Source organism: Salmo trutta, chromosome 11 (genome assembly GCF_901001165.1).
Source record: "Salmo trutta chromosome 11, fSalTru1.1, whole genome shotgun sequence".
NCBI lineage: Eukaryota > Metazoa > Chordata > Actinopteri > Salmoniformes > Salmonidae > Salmo > Salmo trutta.
The window spans coordinates 12,155,502-12,174,811 of NC_042967.1; the positions used below are offsets into that span (position 1 = coordinate 12,155,502).

Below are 19,310 nucleotides of genomic sequence, written 5' to 3' on the forward strand. Positions count from 1 at the left end.
CTAGAGGGGGGGATTGTTTACTAAATGAGGCCAGAGGAGTCCACTGAACAAACCATTGCAAACACAACCACTTCTGGACAAAGGAAGAGGGAGGAAAAATGTGTTTTCCCTGTGTTTTGCATTTCACTTTACCTTTGCCAAGGTGAAGCTAAAATATAAATTTGGGTAGAGAAGCTGTCAAGTCAAAACACATGAAAATATTTTTCTGTTCTTCAATAAAAAACGTATTATGAAGAATACACTAATACATGTCTTCATTGGACAAGAGATGTCTTTATTAAAATAATCATTCCTTGGAACCTCTGACTTTAATGACAGAAGAATACACAGTGGAGTTACCTGACAAGGTCATCGCTGACATCTAAAATGGATGCTAATAGTTGTAGAAAGGGAGAAACTAGACTACTTCTATTTGGAATGAAACCTCTACGCAACTGAAGAGAACTGTGCCTCTAAATTTGGTTGAAATAAATGTGCTCCACAAAACATTCCACTACAAGAAAATATGGAGTTCATCACCAAATTTAGCAATGGCAAGAAATGATGCATTCCATAACTGTCCATCGGTCCAATTTGTGGACTAGTTCGAGCAGACAGTGATATATTTTTGCCTTTGCAGCTGCATCCACATTCATCCCCTGGGTCATGTTCATTAGGATGCACCATAGGAAAAAGTTTTGCAACAGAAAACAAAAAAGAGCATTTCTAAATGGATAAGCTCCCTTTTATGCCTACTGAACATGACCATGCTTAGCCCAGAGTAGACACTAAGCAACAGGAGAAAATTCATTCAAAATTCAGGCACCAATTTTTAGGTAGTTCTTCCCTAACATACCGATTTAACAGGCATTGTAACAAAATGTCTCCTTGGTTGAAATCAAAACCTTAAATAAAATTAAGTCAATTAAAATCAAGGCTATTTATTTGTTGCTAATGGTAGACCATGTCTTAGTCTGGAATTGAAACTTAAACAATGGTGAAATGGAGCATATCAGCTTGGATTTCAGGCTACCCATGTCTTCCTGTGAGAGTTGGCCAACACTCAATGCTAAAATGAATGTGCCAAATCATCAATGAACCAACCAACAGTGATGTTTTCCAATTTTCCCAACTTGACTCATAAAAACATACAAGAAACATGCATTCCCTAATACAGCAACGAGAAGACAGAACAACTCAAGTTACAACTTCTGTGAAAAAATATGGCAATAGAACCTCTCTCTACAAAACAGTTCCATTATTGTGACATTAAGTACATTCTGTATTAAATACCCAACCCCATCAGGAAACAAAACGTAATAAAGTACTCTTATACCCCAAATATCAATAATGATTTGCATAGTGTGCTGCTTCTTTGATTATTTTTTTCCAATTATATACATAAAGCACTAAAATAAGGCTAAGACATTGAGGGCTTCCCAAACGGCACCCATTACCCCATATAGTGCACTACTCTTGATTTATTTGGTCAAAAGTAGTGCACTACATAGGAAATAAGGTGCTGTTTTGGACGCAAACATTGAGTGCATCACCCTGATATTGGAAAGCTCCTTTTAGAGATATCATTATAAATAACGTGCATTCAGTGGACAGGACCTGGTGCACCAGGGAAAAATGGAGTTAGCCGCAGCATTGAGACTTGACGTCAGAAGAAACCAGTGTCCTTAAGTACACCCCTACATTTAAAAAAAAAACTTCTAACTTGATTATCTAATGTGCATTGAAAACATAACATCATTGAAATATGTCTATTGAACAAAGAAAGTGTTTGATTTAAGGTATTTAGCGACACCCAAACTTGTTCTGTACAGTGAGCCTGATCTTCTAAGTTACTAGGCCTCTCCTTCAGTCACGAGTTTTGAACAACAACGACCACCAGATACATAACATTAGTGAATGCCATGGTCTACACCAACTCATAAAGTAAGTATGAGATGAATGGGACTCCCACTAGCATCCCGCTTCTAACACCAACGCGCTAAACAGTAGAGTTTAGAGAGGTGCTGCTAGGGTACTTGTTACTGGTACCCCCGTGTTTACAGCCAAGTTAGCGTTACTCATTGTGGATTTGTTATTACTTTTCCACTATTTCTCTATTTTCTTTCTCTCTGCATTGTCTGGAAGGGCCTGTAAGTAAGTACTTCACTGTTAGTCTACACCTGTTGTTTACGAAGCATGTGACAAATAAAATGTGATTAGTGATGAATATTCCGCAGGGAGAGATCCTGAAAAATAGGCTCCTGATTATTTCCAGTACAGCATGCAACCCCAGGGTGTCAACACGGCACCACCAGAGATTTCGGTAAGGCCACGTATAAGTCCCCATTGTATGGTGGCCATCACTACAAGACAACTAGAGCTGGTCACTGGAGAGGCTGTTGCTACCAGGGCAGTACACTGACATTTATGAATGCAATTTTGTAAGTCTAAAAGCCTAAAGGGACAGATTATGTGTCCTTTGCGTATCGTTAACTTCCCATTGTTCCATTCAGCCTGTTCCATTCTATTCAGTCTTTGGTCGATTAGCCCCAAGCTTCCATTTCTGCATTCTTATTGGTTGGTGCAGGGGTTCCACCAAAGGCTTGAAGTAGGTCAGTACTTTCCAGTCATTATAAATCACATGACCTGCTCCTTGGATGTGACATAGGCCTATGCATACAACTCTCTGAGGGCAGAGCCATATACATATGAGCCTGTCTGAGGGCATCAATGGCAAATGCATAAAATGGGTGAGAGATTCCTGTAAGTTATGTGTTACTGTACATCAGAGCCCGCCGTTTTTATATATTGGTTTGGAAAAATATATTAGTCTCAAATATATATATATATATATATATATATATATAACCCAATTTAAAAACTACCTCAGGGAGAGCGATAAAAGACGAGTGAATCAATCCAAGAGGTATAGTCTTCTACATCAAGTAGTGTTGGAAAACATGAAACACTTTCAAAGAGTCTTTTTAAAACGTTTAAAATGACCCGTGTGAACACAACAGGTCAGGGACAGACACTCACTTCCCTGTGAGACAATGCTACCATAACATTATTAAAACATTATAATAATAATAATGTTATTATATCGTTACTCCTCCATAGGGGCGTGTGATAGTATTGAGTGCTCCTGCGCAATGGCCGCCAGTTCTTTGAGGAACTCTGTGAAGAGGACGGTAGCGAAGACCTCGGTCCTGGCCAGGGAAATGGTCTTGGGCTGGGGAGGAGGAGAGCTCTTCATCATCCTTCCTGCCTCCAGGGGGGAACATTCTCGGCTGTCGCCGCTGTTTGTATCTGTGGAGGATAAGTAAATAGAGAGGAAAAATAAGACATTAGTAATAGTAACGTTTAACTGCAGTTGGACATTGTAGCAAGCTCATGTTAGTCCACTTGAAAGAAGAAATTCTCCCTTTTATATCAGTCTCATTTTCCTTTTTAAATCTCATGCAATCTCATACCCATACATTCCTTGCTCAGAGAGAAAGCTCGCAGATAAAATGGTGGGGAGAAACCATTGGGAATGCAGTAGACTAGAGAAGTATGAGAAGAACGTCAGAAGGACCGGAGTTGTTTCTCCATTGCTGCAATGCTTCATGACCAAGCTGAATATATTCTCCAAGTCCTCGAGGAGGAACCAAACACAACACAAACTAAGCACAGATACAGTTTTAATCTTCAGTGGTGCTTCATTGCATTGCAGCAATTAGAAACAACATTATTGCTAGGATCATTGCTGGTCTTATGATCTAGGATATTGCCTCAAATCCTCCGGAAGCTTTGCCTGTATCTATTCTAATCTCAATGACCTGGCTATCTATGGCTATTGGCTACAAAACAGACCTAAATTACATTCTAATGATGTTCATAGGATAGCTCACAATAAAGCTCAGAATTCAACATTGAACAACCTCTCTTCAAACAAAACATTTATACTACCAGTAAGTAACAGTCCACAGTTATACGGTTGTTAAACACTTTATGTATCCTGGCAGGGAAGCCATTACGTTAGCTTCAGAACATCTTTACTAACATGGAACTGGATATGTAGGACAGAGCATTATGGGTACTGTAGTCAATCAAGTCTCACCTTGACCCTTGAGGGAACTCTCCCTGGCCAGGAGGCAGTGCTGGGCGGAGGTGATCAGCTCTGGGAAGTCCTTCTTGGTCGAGGCCTGCTGCTCTATCTGGTTCTTAAGGGAGGCTAGTACCTGATATGGAAACACATATATAGTAACATCAGTAGAACATCAGACAGGAAATACAGTGCCTTCAGAAAGTATTCACACTCCTTGACCTTTTCCAAATTTTGTTGTGTTACAAAGAGGGATTAAATATGGATTTAATTGTAACGATCTACACAAAATACTCTGTCAAAGTGGAAGAAAAATGTTTTAATAAATGTTAGAATTGATGAAAAATAAAACACTAATACATGATTAGATAATTATTCACCCACTGAGACAATACATGTTAGAATCACCTTTGGCACCAATTACAGTTGTGAGTCTTTCTGGGTAAGTCTCCAAGAGCTTTGCACAGCTGAATTGTACAATATTTTCCCATTATTAGTCAAAATATTATTCAAGCTCTGTCAAGTTGGTTGTTGATCATTGCTAGAAAGCCATTTTCAAGTCTTGCCATAGATTTTCAAACCGATTTAAGTTAGAACTGTAACTCGGCCATTCAGGAACACTCAATGTCGTCTTGGTAAGCAACACCAGTATAAATTTGTGTTTTAGGTTATTTTCCTGCTGAAAGGTGAATTAGTCTCCCAGTGTCTGTTGGAAAGAAGACTGAATCAGGTTTTCCTCTAGGACTTTGCCTGTGCTTAGCTTTATTCTGTTTCTTTTTAGCCTAAAAAACTCCCTAGTCCTTGCTGATGACAAGCATTCCCATAACATGATGCAGTATTCAGGGCAAATAGTTCCTTTCTTTGCCTAATGTTTTACAGTATTACTTAAGTGTCTTGTTGCAAACAGAATGCATGTTTTGGAATATTTTTATTCTATACAGGCTTCCTTCTTTTTACTGTCATTTAAGTTAGTATTGTGGAGTAACTACAATGTAGTTGATCTATTCTCAGCTTTCTCATATCACAGCCATTCAACTTTGTAACCGTTTTAAAATCATCATTGGCCTCATGGTGAAATCCCTGAGCAGTTTCCTTCCTCTCTGGCAAATGAGTTAGGAAGGACGCCTGTATCTTTGTATTAATAACATCACCATGCTCAAAGGGATATTCAGCGTTTGCTTTTTAATGCGAGTCATTGAAAAATCTCCCTGGTCTTTGAATCTGTGCTTGAAATGTATTACTCGATTGAGTGACCTTACAGATAATTGTATGTTTGCGGTAGTCATTCTGAAATCCTGTTAACCACTATTATTAAACACAGAATGAGTCCATTAAATCTATGTGATTTGTTAAGAACATGTTTACTCCTGAATTTACTTAGGCTTGCCATAACAAAAGGGGTTGAATACTTAGACTCAATACATTTCAGCATTTCATTTTTTATTCATTTCAAAAATGTTCTACTAACAAAATTCCACTTTGATATTATGGAGTATTCTGTGTCGATCAGTGACACAAAATGTATATTTAATACATTTTAAATTCAGGCTGTAACACATCAGAATGTGGAAAAAGTCAAGGGGTGTGAATACTTTCTGAAGGCACTGTAGCTGCCAGAGCACAGAAAGTACAGGATAAATATTGTATCAAAGCTACAATGAGGTAGTCTCGTTCGGCTATCCTCATCTCGCGAGCTTACATTGAAACAAGATGGTGGATCAATGAGATAACCATGCTGAATTGTTTTTGTTTTTTGCACACATAAAACATTGTATTGTTCTATTGAGAAAAATGAATGCACTCTGCATTTCCACAGCGCAAGATGCCTTATCAAAGAAAGTTTGTTTTGACTGAATTAAGCCAACAGGCTTTACGTACTTGATGCCAAGAGTATTGCTATACACACTATTAGGTGTAAAACGGGTAGCTTTTGCATAAAAGCATGTCACACGATTGAAAACAAAACCAGAGGCATAAACCAGACAAAACAAGGACATTAAGCAAGACAAGACACACTGATGATGAGAGAACCAAACCGCATTCATCTCCATGACAAACAATCCACCTATTTTAATCTGGACCCTAATGAAAATGAAGTACCCAGTGTTTGTACATCAACAACTCGCCATCCCCTTTCATCCCCATCCAAACATTCCCTTTAATGCCAGCTTTCAAACAGCCCCATTCCATTTTGATTTACTTGTTTACACATCCTCTATTCAATTATGCATGAATCAGCCAGCAGGAGAGAAAAACACTGTGTTAAAAAAATCTCACTAGACTTGTTTCACAGCCATTTTGAACTCTGTTTTCATTGCTACGTTAAGTGTACACCGCTCATAGGCTTGCGTCCCAAATGGCACCCTATCCCCTATATAGTGCACTACTTTTACCCAGGGTCCATAAGGCTCTGGTTAAAAGTAGTGCACTATTGTCACGCCCTGACCAGGTGAACTCGGGGATATTGGGTCAGGGTGTGTCATGTTAGGTATTTTTCCTTGGTTTGTGTTTTGTTTACGTTTTAGCCTTGTGTAGGCTCTAGGTGGGAAATTCTAGGTTGGGTTCTGTTGATTCCCAATCAGAGACAGCTGTCGCTAATTGTCTCTGATTGGGATCACATTTAAGTGCTGTTTTCCCCACGCTGTTTTGTGGGTTGTTGTCTCTTTGTTTTGAGCACGTAACGTATCAACATTTTTTCTTGATTTTGTGTACATGTTTAATTCCAGTGTGTTCAATAAACATGTGTTCGCTCCCAGCTGCGTTTTGGTCCGCTTCCTCGTCAACAGGCGACGATCGTTACAGAACAACCCACCGAACCAGGACCAAGCAGCGGGAGGAAAAGGAGCGCGAGAGATGGGCTCGCGAGGGGAAGGAGTTCTGGACCTGGGAGGAGATCATGTCGGGGAAAGGACCCTGGCGGACGGATTCCCAGGTCGAGGAGGTAAAGCCAGCCGGTAGACGGAGTCGCAGGCAGCGGTCGAGGAGGCCCGGAAAACACCCCCAAGAAATTTTTTGGGGGGGGCTAATGGGGTGGTCCGGAAGGGCAGAGGAAGAGCCCAGACCACTGCTCTCGTGGGGGATGACGGCGGAGGAAGAGAAGGAGATGAGGCGTTTGATTGAGGACCTGCAGAGGGAAGATCTGGAGGAGGAGCCATGGTATGCGGAGTTGCGCGCTGTGTCGCCAGTGCGCCCGCACAGCCCGGTGCGTTCGGTGGACATGCCCAGCACATGCCGTGCTAGGATGGGCATCCAGCCAGGACGAGTGGCTAAACCGGCTCCACGCTTCAGGTCACCAGTGCGTGTTCACAGTCCTGTCTGGCTCGTTCCTGTTCCCCGCACCAAGCCCACGGTGCGTGTCCACAGTCCTGCCCGGCCCGTTCCTGCTCCCCGCACCAAGCCATGGGAAGCGGAGTTGCGCGCTGTGTCGCCAGTGCGCCCGCACAGCCCGGTGCGTCCGGTGGACATGCCCAGCACATGCCGTGCTAGGATGGGCATCCAGCCAGGACGAGTGGCTAAACCGGCTCCACGCTTCAGGTCACCAGTGCGTGTTCACAGTCCTGTCTGGCCCGTTCCTGTTCCCCGCACCAAGCCCACGGTGCGTGTCCACAGTCCTGCCCGGCCCGTTCCTGCTCCCCGCACCAAGCCATGGGAAGCGGAGTTGCGCGCTGTGTCGCCAGTGCGCCCGCACAGCCCGGTGCGTCCGGTGGACATGCCCAGCACATGCCGTGCTAGGATGGGCATCCAGCCAGGACGAGTGGCTAAACCGGCTCCACGCTTCAGGTCACCAGTACATGTTCACAGTCCTGTCTGGCCCGTCCCTGCTCCCCGCACCAGGTTATTGGTGCGTGTCCCCAGTCCTGTCCGGCCCGTCCCTGCTCCCCGCACCAGGTTAGTGGTGCGTGTCCCCAGTCCTGTCCGACCCATCCCTGCTCCCCGCACCAGGTTAGTGGTGAGTGTCCCCAGTCCTGTCCGGCCCGTCCCTGCTCCCCGCACCAGGTTAGTGGTGCGTGTCCCCAGTCCTGTCCGGCCCGTTCCTGCTCCCCGCACCAGGTTAGTGGTGCGTGTCCCCAGTCCTGTCCGGCCCGTCCCTGCTCCCCGCACCAAGTCAGTGGTGCGTGTCCCCAGTCCTGCCCGTCCCTGCTCCCCGCACCAGGTTAGTGGTGCGTGTCCCCAGTCCGGCCCGGCCCGTCCCTGCTCCCCGCACCAGGTTAGTGGTGCGTGTCCCCAGTCCTGTCCGGCCCGTTCCTGCTCCCCGCACCAGGTTAGTGGTGCGTGTCCCCAGTCCTGTCCGGCCCGTCCCTGCTCCCCGCACCAGGTTAGTGGTGCGTGTCCCCAGTCCTGTCCGGCCCATCCCTGTTCCCCACACCAAGCCCACGGTGCGTGTCCCCAGTCCTGTCCGGCCCGTCCCTGCTCCCCGCACCAGGTTAGTGGTGCGTGTCCCCAGTCCTGTCCGGCCCGTTCCTGCTCCCCGCACCAGGTTAGTGGTGCGTGTCCCCAGTCCTGTCCGGCCCGTCCCTGCTCCCCGCACCAAGTCAGTGGTGCGTGTCCCCAGTCCTGTCCGGCCCGTCCCTGCTCCCCGCACCAGGTTAGTGGTGCGTGTCCCCAGTCCGGCCCGGCCCGTCCCTGCTCCCCGCACCAGGTTAGTGGTGCGTGTCCCCAGTCCTGTCCGGCCCATTCCTGCTCCACGCACCAGGTTAGTGGCGCGTGTCCCCAGTCCTGTCCGGCCCGTTCCTGCTCCCCGCACCAGGTTAGTGGTGCGTGTCCCCAGTCCTGTCCGGCCCGTCCCTGCTCCCCGCACCAGGTTAGTGGTGCGTGTCCCCAGTCCTGTCCGGCCCATCCCTGTTCCCTGCACCAAGCCCACGGTGCGTGTCCACAGTCCTGTCCGGCCCGTCCCTGTTCCCCGCACCAAGCCCACGGTGGGTGTCCACAGTCCTGTCCGGCCCGTCCCTGTTCCCCGCACCAAGCCCACGGTGCGTGTCCACAGTCCTGTCCGGCCCGTTCCTGTTCCCCGCACCATGCCCACGGTGCGTGTCCACAGTCCGGCACGGCCCGTGTCTGGTCCACCGGTGCCCAATCCTGTTCCGGTCGACGGCTCCGCTCCGGAGCCTGAGCATGCCGCTCCACAGTGGTCCAGTCCGGGCCAGAGGGGTAGGGTTAAGGTGAAGGCGGGGGAGAGAACACGCCCGGGGCCAGAGCCTCCACCGAGGGTGAGGCGCCCACCCGGGTCCCCCCCCTAATAGACTTAAGTTTGGTGCGCCGGGAGTACGCACCGTTGGGGGGGGGTTTCTGTCACGCCCTGACCAGGTGAACTCGGGGATATTGGGTCAGGGTGTGTCATGTTAGGTATTTTTCCTTGGTTTGTGTTTTGTTTACGTTTTAGCCTTGTGTAGGCTCTAGGTGGGAAATTCTAGGTTGGGTTCTGTCGATTCCCAATCAGAGACAGCTGTCGCTAATTGTCTCTGATTGGGATCACATTTAAGTGCTGTTTTCCCCACGCTGTTTTGTGGGTTGTTGTCTCTTTGTTTTGAGCACGTAACATATCGACATTTTTTCTTGATTTTGTGTTTAATTCCAGTGTGTTCAATAAACATGTGTTCGCTCCCAGCTGCGTTTTGGTCCGCTTCCTCGTCACCAGGCGACGATCGTTACAACTATATAGGGAATAAGTATCAATTTGGGACACAGGCATAGTATTCATAATCTCCTCTCTAATTAATACTATTCATAACGGATCCCTCCTCTCTAACTTCTAACAGGTTGTTTCATGAGTCTCCAGAGGTTTAAACAGCTTAGAGCAGTGAGGAAGAAAAGCAAACCGTTTTTTGGGGGGGAGGGCGTTTTTACACCTCAAATGCTTACTAAATGGAGCAGAGTGAAATGTTTACGAAGAGAGTTGTCTCTCTTTTGAGTAGGCGTGCAATGCAGTGTCTATGATGAGTATCTTAACAGTAGGACTGTGTCCATCTCAGCCTCAAAGTCATTGAGAGAGAACAAAGGATACAGATAGACAGAGACTGAAAGTCAATACATAGAGATAGATGGACAGACAGACTGAAAGTCAATACATAGAGATAGATGGACAGACAGACTGAAAGTCTATACATAGAGATAGATGGACAGACAGACTGAAAGTCTATACATAGAGATAGATGGACAGACAGACTGAAAGTCTATACATAGAGATAGATGGACAGACAGACTGAAAGTCTATACATAGAGATAGATGGACAGACAGACTGACAGAATTAATGGAATCTAGGAGCGGGAGTGGACACTGGGCTGGTGACAGTCACACTCACAGTCGCACACACACACACACACACACACACACACACACACACACACACACACACACACACACACACACTATCTGTACCTGATAGAGTGAGCGCACGCTGGGCTGGAACACCATGTTGGTGTTGAGGAGGAAGGATTGCAGCAGGGGCTGGGGGTAGGCAGCCAGCTGGGCCAGTATACCAGTCAGCAGGAGGTTGACATGGAGAGAGTTATCCAGCATGTTCTCCAGGCGTGACAACAGCACACTGACAAATGGCCCTACAGGAAGAGAGAAAGAGAGTCTTCACTCAGACTGTCGAACCTGGTTAAAGATCAAGAACAAGTCTTAAAGTAAGGCAGATAATACTTCAATCTACACAGGAAGAGAGAGAGAGACTTTACTCACTGAAGTTTTATCTGTCTGTTATTTAACCAGGTTTGACAGTCTGAGTAAAGGCTCTCTCTCTCTCCCCCTCTCTCTCTCTCTCTCTCGCCGTGAGCCAAATGCATTGTAAGATAACCACGTTGTGATTCTTCAGCAAATTCTTGACACGTGTTAGAGAGCTGACCTTCATACCTGGTGAAGATATTGTAGAAAAGTTAAGACTTTTATTTCTGAGAGTGTTGTTTTTTCTTACCTGTAAAAGGCACCGAATGGCTCCTAGTGCTGCCACTGCGGAGCTTGGTCCCAAACAGGGACGAGTGCTGCTTCTCCAGCTCTGGCGTATCCATAGAGAAGGAGCTGAAGTCCACCTCGTCCTCCTCCATGGGGTTGACCACAGGATTCCGGAACTCTTTGTCCACCGTTTTCACAGGGCTGCTCCCCCCAGTCCCGGCCTCGTCGCTGCCCAGCGTACGAATCAGCTCCTCGTACTGACCCATGAGGTCGTCCCCCACCTCAGTAGCCGAGGGGCTCTGGAGGTTGGAGTTGTGGTCCGCAACATGAGCTTTGACCTCCTTTGACCCCTTTGTGACCTCCGAGCTTTTGACCTCCATGTTGGTGGGATGGAGTGGAAGACTCAGGCCATTGCTGAGGGGGACCTCATCCTTCTCCTGCAGACTGGATTCTTTGAAATGGTCCTCCTCAAGGTTCAATTCTGAGTCCATTTCAGATTCCAGTAGTGTCTCCCTGCTGGGTCTGCGGCGATCCACAGTATCGCAGGCGTCCTTCTTTGCCACAAGGTCATAGATCATGACATCATCCTGGAAGTCGGACTCCTCGTTGTAGGAACCCTTAACCAGCATGATGGCAGTCCTCCTCATCTCCTGGATGTGTTTGGGCGGCTCGGCTGCAGGCGGCTGTGGAGGTCTACTACTCTCAGCAGCAGCAGCCTCGGGGGACACCACCGGACCGGCATCATAACTATCGTCCCACTCCAGCTCTAGTTGATTAGTAGGGGCTGGGTCTGTGGTCTGGGGCGGGCAGGGGGGACGAGGCCGTGGATGGGGATGTGACCTCTTGGGGTTGACCGTCTGGGCTTGGCGTCCCCTGGCCCCAGCCTCCTCCAGGGCACTGGGCTGGTACTCCTCTGGAGGGGGATCCTCTCCATCGTAGGGGGCCGACCACACCTGGCAGGCCCGGATGCAGCTGCTGATGCCCAGGCGGGCGTTGTAAAGGTAGTGCAGGTAGTTGACGTCCAGGTAGATCTCAGAGCCGATGACGCAGGAGTAGCCCGAGCCATCCTCCTCCAAAAAGGTCTCCTCTGTCTCTGAAAAACAGACAGAACGATAGGGAGCACTACAAGTCAGTAATGTATCGAAACAGTGATAGACAGAGAGAGAGCCAGAGAGACAGAGAGAGACAGACAGACAGACAGACAGACAGACAGACAGACAGACAGACAGAGAGACAGAGAGAGACAGACAGACAGACAGAGACAGACAGAGACAGAGAGACAGAGAGAGAGAGAGACAGAGAGAGAGAGAGACAGACAGACAGACAGACAGACAGACAGACAGACAGACAGACAGACAGACAGACAGACAGACAGACAGAGACAGACAGACAGACAGACAGACAGACAGACAGACAGAGAGAGAGAGAGAGAGACAGACAGACAGACAGACAGACAGACAGACAGACAGACAGACAGACAGACAGACAGACAGACAGACAGACAGACAGACAGACAGACAGACAGACAGGAAACAGAACAAGTCAGTGTGATGAATAATATAACTAATCCTGGCTGACACACTGCGCTGCATGCACGCTGCATTCACGCACAGCAGAACTAATGACGTTGACAATTAACCACAGGAGGCTAAACTGATTTAATTGAGATTTCATGAGTTGATAAAAACACTTTCTAATAAGGCCTCTTATGTTATTAATCTGACAACATGAGACTTCATGTAAAGATCATACAGAACCATAACTGATGGATGTTGAATGACTCTTGATAAGGAATAGCAAATAGATAGGAATAATGCATTATCAATAGAACATGTTCTACTACAGTGATAGGAATAATGCATTATCAATAGAACACGTTCTACTACAGGAATAGGAATAATGCATTATCAATAGAACATGTTCTACTATGGGGATAGGAATAATGCATTATCAATAGAACACGTTCTACTACGGGGATAGGAATAATTCATTATCAATAGAACATGTTCTACTATGGGGATAGGAATAATGCATTGCCAATAGAACATGTTCTACTATGTGGATAGGAATAATGTCACGTCCTGACCAGTAAAAGGGGTTATTCGTTATTGTAGTTTGGTCAGGGCGTGGCAGGGGGTGTTTGTTTTGTGTGTTTCGGGGTTTTTGGTTTATGTTCTATGTTATCTGTTTCTATGTGTTTATTCTAGTTCTTATGTTTCTATGTTGTGTATTTTGGGTTGATCTCTAATTGGAGGCAGCTGAATCTCGTTGCCTCTGATTAGAGATCATATTTAAGTAGGGTTTTTTTCTTCATGTGTTTTGTGGGTAGTTGTTTTTCGTATAGTCCTTGTGTCCTTACGGAACTGTTGGTTGACGTCGATTTATTTTGTTTAAGTGTTCACTTATATAAATAAAAGAAGATGAGCACGATACCCGCTGCAGTTTGGTCCCATCACTACGACGCACCTGACAAATAATGCATTATCAATAGAACATGTTCTACTACGGGGATAGGAATAATGCATTATCAATAGAACATGTTCTACTACGGGGATAGGAATAATACATTATCAATAGAACATGTTCTACTATAGGGATAGGAATAATTCATTATCAATAGAACACGTTCTACTACGGGGATAGGAATAATACATTATCAATAGAACATGTTCTACTAGAGGGATAGGAATAATTCATTATCAATAGAACACGTTCTACTACGGGGATAGGAATAATGCATTATGAATAGAACATGTTCTACTACGGGGATAGGAATAATGCATTATGAATAGAACATGTTCTACTACGGGGATAGGAATAATGCATTATGAATAGAACATGTTCTACTACGGGGATAGGAATAATGCTGTCACGCCCTGACCTGAGAGAGACGGTTTATTTCTCTATTTTGTTAGGTCAGGGTGTGGGGTGGGCATTCTATGTTTTGTATTTCTTTGTTTTGGGCCGAGTATGGTTCCTAATCAGAGGCAGCTGTCTATCGTTGTCTCTGATTAGGAATCATACTTAGGCAGCCTTTTCCAACCTGTGTTTGTGGGTAGTTGTTTTCTGTTTTGTGTTTCTGTACCTGACAGAAATGTGCGCTTTCGTTTCCCATTGTTATTTTTGTTTGAGTGTTTATTTGATTTAAATAAATAATCATGAACACGTGCCACGCTGCATATTGGTCACCTCTCTACAACGATCGTTACAGAACTACCCACCACAACTGGATCAAGCAGCGTGCCCGGGAGGAGATGGATTCCTGGTCTCAGGAGGAGTTGCGAGAGAGGATAGACTGGACTTGGGGACAAGTATTGGAGAGATGCAGAAGCCTGCCGGGGAAGCAGGTGAAGGCAGTGAAAGAGGAACTAGCACGGCAAGGACGGAAGCACGAGAGGCAGCCCCCCGGCACGCGGGTAGATTGGCGGAGTCAGGGTTGAGACCTGAGCCCTGAGCCAACTCCCCGTGCTTATCGTGGTGAGCATGTGCCTGCTCCTCGCACTCTCCCTCCAGTGCGCCTCCATAGCCCAGTATGTCCTGTGCCTGCTCCTCGCACTCTCCCTCCAGTGGTCCTCCACAGCCCAGTATGTCCTGTGCCTGCTCCTCGCACTCTCCCTCCAGTGCGCCTCCACAGCCCAGTACGCCCTGTGCCTGCTCCTCGCGCTCTCCCTCCAGTGAGTCTATTCAGCCTGGTACGCCCTGTGCCTGCTCCACGTACCAGGCTGTCAGTACGTCTCCTCAGTCTGGTGAGACCCGTTCCAGCTCCACGTAAGAATCCTCCAGTGATTATCCATGGCCCGGAGCCTGTAGGGATGATCCATGCACGAAGCCTCCAGTGATGATCCATGCACGAAGCCTCCAGTGATAATCCATGCCCCGGAGCCTCAAGTGATAATCCATGGCAAGAAGCCTGTAGGGATAATCCATGGCAAGAAGCCTGTAGGGATGATCCATGGCCCAGAGCCTGTAGAGATGATCCATGGCACGAAGCCTGTAGGGATAATCCATGGCAAGAAGCCTGTAGGGATGATCCATGGCCCGGAGCCTGTAGAGATGATCCATGGCACGAAACCTCCAGTGATGATCCATGGCCCGGAGCCTGTAGAGATGATCCATGGCACGAAACCTCCAGTGATGATCCATGGCCCAGAGCCTCCAGTAATGATCCATGGCCCGGAGCCTCCAGTGATGATCCATGGCACAAAGCCTCCAGTGGTGATCCATGGCGCGGAGCCTACAGTGATGATCCTGTAGCCTGTAGCGACGGTCCCCAGTACGGAAACTCCTGAGACGGCCTACAGCCCAGAACCTCCTGAGACGGCCTACAGCCCGAAACCTCCTGAGACGGCCTGCAGCCCGGAACCTCCTGCGACGGCCTGCAGCCCGGAACCTCCTGCGACGGCCTGCAGCCCAGAGTCTTCAGCGGCGGCCTGCAGCCCAGAGTCTTCAGCGGCGGTCGGCAGTTCAGAGCCTCCGGCGATGATCCACGGTCTGGTTCCTCCGGTGACACAGAAGCGGGGGGATCAGCGGTCGGAGTGGGGGCTACGCCCCGAACCAGAGCCGCCGCCAAGAATAGATGCCCACCCGGACCCTCCCCTATAGGTTCAGGTTTGCGGCCGGGAGTCCGCACCTTGGGGGGGGGGGTACTGTCACGCCCTGACCTGAGAGAGACGGATTATTTCTTTATTTTGTTAGGTCAGGGTGTGGGGTGGGCATTCTATGTTTTGTATTTCTTTGTTTTGGGCCGAGTATGGTTCCTAATCAGAGGCAGCTGTTTATCGTTGTCTCTGATTAGGAATCATACTTAGGCAGCCTTTTCCAACCTGTGTTTGTGGGTAGTTGTTTTCTGTTTTGTGTTTCTGTACCTGACAGAACTATGCGCTTTCGTTTCCCATTGTTATTTTTGTTCGAGTGTTTATTTGATTTAAATAAATAATCATGAACACGTGCCACGCTGCATATTGGTCACCTCTCTACAACGATCGTTACAGAACTACCCACCACAACTGGATCAAGCAGCGTGCCCGGGAGGAGATGGATTCCTGGTCTCAGGAGGAGTTGCGAGAGAGGATAGACTGGACTTGGGGACAAGTATTGGAGAGATGCAGAAGCCTGCCGGGGAAGCAGGTGAAGGCAGTGAAAGAGGAACTAGCACGGCAAGGACGGAAGCACGAGAGGCAGCCCCCCGGCACACGGGTAGATTGGTGGAGTCAGGGTTGAGACCTGAGCCCTGAGCCAACTCCCCGTGCTTATCGTGGTGAGCATGTGCCTGCTCCTCGCACTCTCCCTCCAGTGCGCCTCCATAGCCCAGTATGTCCTGTGCCTGCTCCTCGCACTCTCCCTCCAGTGGGCCTCCACAGCCCAGTATGTCCTGTGCCTGCTCCTCGCACTCTCCCTCCAGTGCGCCTCCACAGCCCAGTACGCCCTGTGCCTGCTCCTCGCGCTCTCCCTCCAGTGAGTCTATTCAGCCTGGTACGCCCTGTGCCTGCTCCACGTACCAGGCTGTCAGTACGTCTCCTCAGTCCGGTGAGACCCGTTCCAGCTCCACGTAAGAATCCTCCAGTGATTATCCATGGCCCAGAGCCTGTAGGGATGATCCATGCACGAAGCCTCCAGTGATGATCCATGCACGAAGCCTCCAGTGATAATCCATGCCCCGGAGCCTCAAGTGATAATCCATGGCAAGAAGCCTGTAGGGATGATCCATGGCCCGGAGCCTGTAGGGATAATCCATGGCAAGAAGCCTGTAGGGATAATCCATGGCAAGAAGCCTGTAGGGATGATCCATGGCCCAGAGCCTGTAGAGATGATCCATGGCACGAAGCCTGTAGGGATAATCCATGGCAAGAAGCCTGTAGGGATGATCCATGGCCCAGAGCCTCCAGTAATGATCCATGGCCCGGAGCCTCCAGTGATGATCCATGGCACAAAGCCTCCAGTGGTGATCCATGGAGCGGAGCCTGCAGTGATGATCCTGTAGCCTGTAGCGACGGTCCCCAGTACGGAAACTCCTGAGACGGCCTACAGCCCAGAACCTCCTGAGACGGCCTACAGCCTGAAACCTCCTGAGACGGCCTGCAGCCCGGAACCTCCTGCGACGGCCTGCAGCCCGGAACCTCCTGCGACGGCCTGCAGCCCGGAACCTCCTGCGACGGCCTGCAGCCCGGAACCTCCTGCGACGGCCTGCAGCCCGGAACCTCCTGCGACGGCCTGCAGCCCGGAACCTCCTGAGACGGCCTGCAGCCCAGAGTCTTCAGCGGCGGCCTGCAGCCCAGAGTCTTCAGCGGCGGTCGGCAGTTCAGAGCCTCCGGCGATGATCCACGGTCTGGTTCCTCCGGTGACACAGAAGCGGGGGGATCAGCGGTCGGAGTGGGGGCTACGCCCCGAACCAGAGCCGCCGCCAAGAATAGATGCCCACCTGGACCCTCCCCTATAGGTTCAGGTTTGCGGCCGGGAGTCCGCACCTTTGGGGGGGGGTACTGTCACGCCCTGACCTGAGAGAGACGGTTTATTTCTTTATTTTGTTAGGTCAGGGTGTGGGGTGGGCATTCTATGTTTTGTATTTCTTTGTTTTGGGCCGAGTATGGTTCCTAATCAGAGGCAGCTGTCTATCGTTGTCTCTGATTAGGAATCATACTTAGGCAGCCTTTTCCCACCTGTGTTTGTGGGTAGTTGTTTTCTCTTTTGTGTTTCTGTACCTGACAGAACTATGTGCTTTCGTTTCCCGTTGTTATTTTTGTTCGAGTGTTTTTTGATTGAAATAAATAATCATGAACACGTGCCACGCTGCATCTTGGTCACCTCTCTACGACGATCGTTACAAATGCATTATGAATAGAACATGTTCTACTACGGGGATAGGAATAATGCATTACCAATAGAACATGTTCTACTACGGGGGTAGGAATAATGCATTATCAATAGAACATATTCTACTACGGGGATAGGAATAATGCATTATCAATAGAACATGTTCTACTATGGGGATAGGAATAATGCATTATGAATAGAACATGTTCTACTACAGGATAGGAAACTACATTCAGCCACGGGACCATTTTCGTCCGAGCAAATGAGCCGGAAAATAATTTGTACACTGCAAATTGACCACAACTAAGCGCAAACAGAGATTGTATCTATTGTATCTATCTATTTTTTATTTGTGGGAATACTTGGGAACAGATTTCCTAGATTAAACTATTTATTTGCTGAATTCCTGGTGATTTTACAGTCTTCTTGGGGAGCCAAAGAAAATCACTTGCGGGGCCAGTTTGGCACACAGGGCACCTGTTGCCGACCCCTGTTGTTCTATATATATCATGTTAACTTTCCAAGGTGATGGGCTGTATCATGGATATCTTGACAGTTCAAACACTTTGGCTGTGTGGTTTGTGTTTTGTTGGTTTTTGGCAAATACTCCACAAATTAGGTCAAAGCGCTCGCCACCAACAATGTTATGACTAGTCGCAACTCAGTGAAGGAACTTTTTGTGTGTTGGGAGATTTTGGCTCAGCGTAGAGCTCATTGAAGCTGCGATTGTGAATACAGAAGAGAGGGAAGTGTGAATCAGATTAGGATCAAATGTGATCTTAATTCGTTTCGTCTACTCAGACTAAGCTGCAGCACATGGCCTAAAATCCCAAACACAAATATTCAGGCCACTTGAAACAAAGGAAACTAGATTGTCTATCTCTCGACCTAAAATAATGAAACCCATTGTTAAAATCCTTCAGAAGTAACAGTTTATTCTCTGAGAACCATTGAGGGATTCAAAAGATCACCTTCAAATACAAAGCAACTGGGTAAATAGGGGGTTAATTCCACTTTACTTCTGCATGTGGCATGTTACATTGTCTTGCCCTAGTGATAGGCATATATAAAGTACAGAGCCAGCTAGAAATCTCCAGTGAACCTATCTTACCCATGGTGCCAGTGTTAGGACTGTTGTCTGTACCCTTTGACCAGAGGATGGAGTCCAGCTGTCTGAGGGGTGGGGGGCTGTGTTCGGGGGAGCAGCAGGAGGGTGTGAGCGCCAGGATCTTAGCGGCCGACACAGAGTAGAAGTCTCTCTCCTTCACCACGCGTCTCTGGCTCAGCATCATGTGATTACAGGGGATCAGGTACCTGGAGAACCAGAGGAGGGGGGTAGATCCTGTTAGGGAGCCCCAGCAGGGGGAACTGAGACTGGGGTTAGGGGGAGGACGGCGGGTTGTGGCTGTACCAAGAAATGCAGATGGGTCGGTGTTTGGGTGTTAAGGAGAAAAAGCGGAGTAAGGGCTCATCACATGGTAAACCAATCAGCTGTACCATGATTTACAGTAAGACAATGAGGCTTAGCTGAGAGGAGAAACT

At 48.0% G+C, this 19,310-nt stretch overlaps 1 protein-coding gene across 1 annotated transcript in view; it reads right to left on the minus strand.

Moving 5' to 3' along the window:
- Positions 1-253: 253 nt before the first annotated feature.
- LOC115202219 (protein FAM160A1) overlaps positions 254-19,310 on the minus strand; it is a 58,177-nt gene continuing 39,120 nt past the window's right edge. Inside the window, exons 10-14 of the mRNA XM_029766201.1 lie at positions 18,880-19,082; positions 10,981-12,051; positions 10,443-10,621; positions 4,082-4,202; positions 254-3,288 (exon numbers count right to left, since the gene is read on the minus strand). Coding sequence (XP_029622061.1) covers positions 3,086-3,288; positions 4,082-4,202; positions 10,443-10,621; positions 10,981-12,051; positions 18,880-19,082 — 1,777 coding nt within the window. The 3' untranslated portion in view covers positions 254-3,085. The remainder of the gene's footprint in view (positions 3,289-4,081; positions 4,203-10,442; positions 10,622-10,980; positions 12,052-18,879; positions 19,083-19,310) is intronic.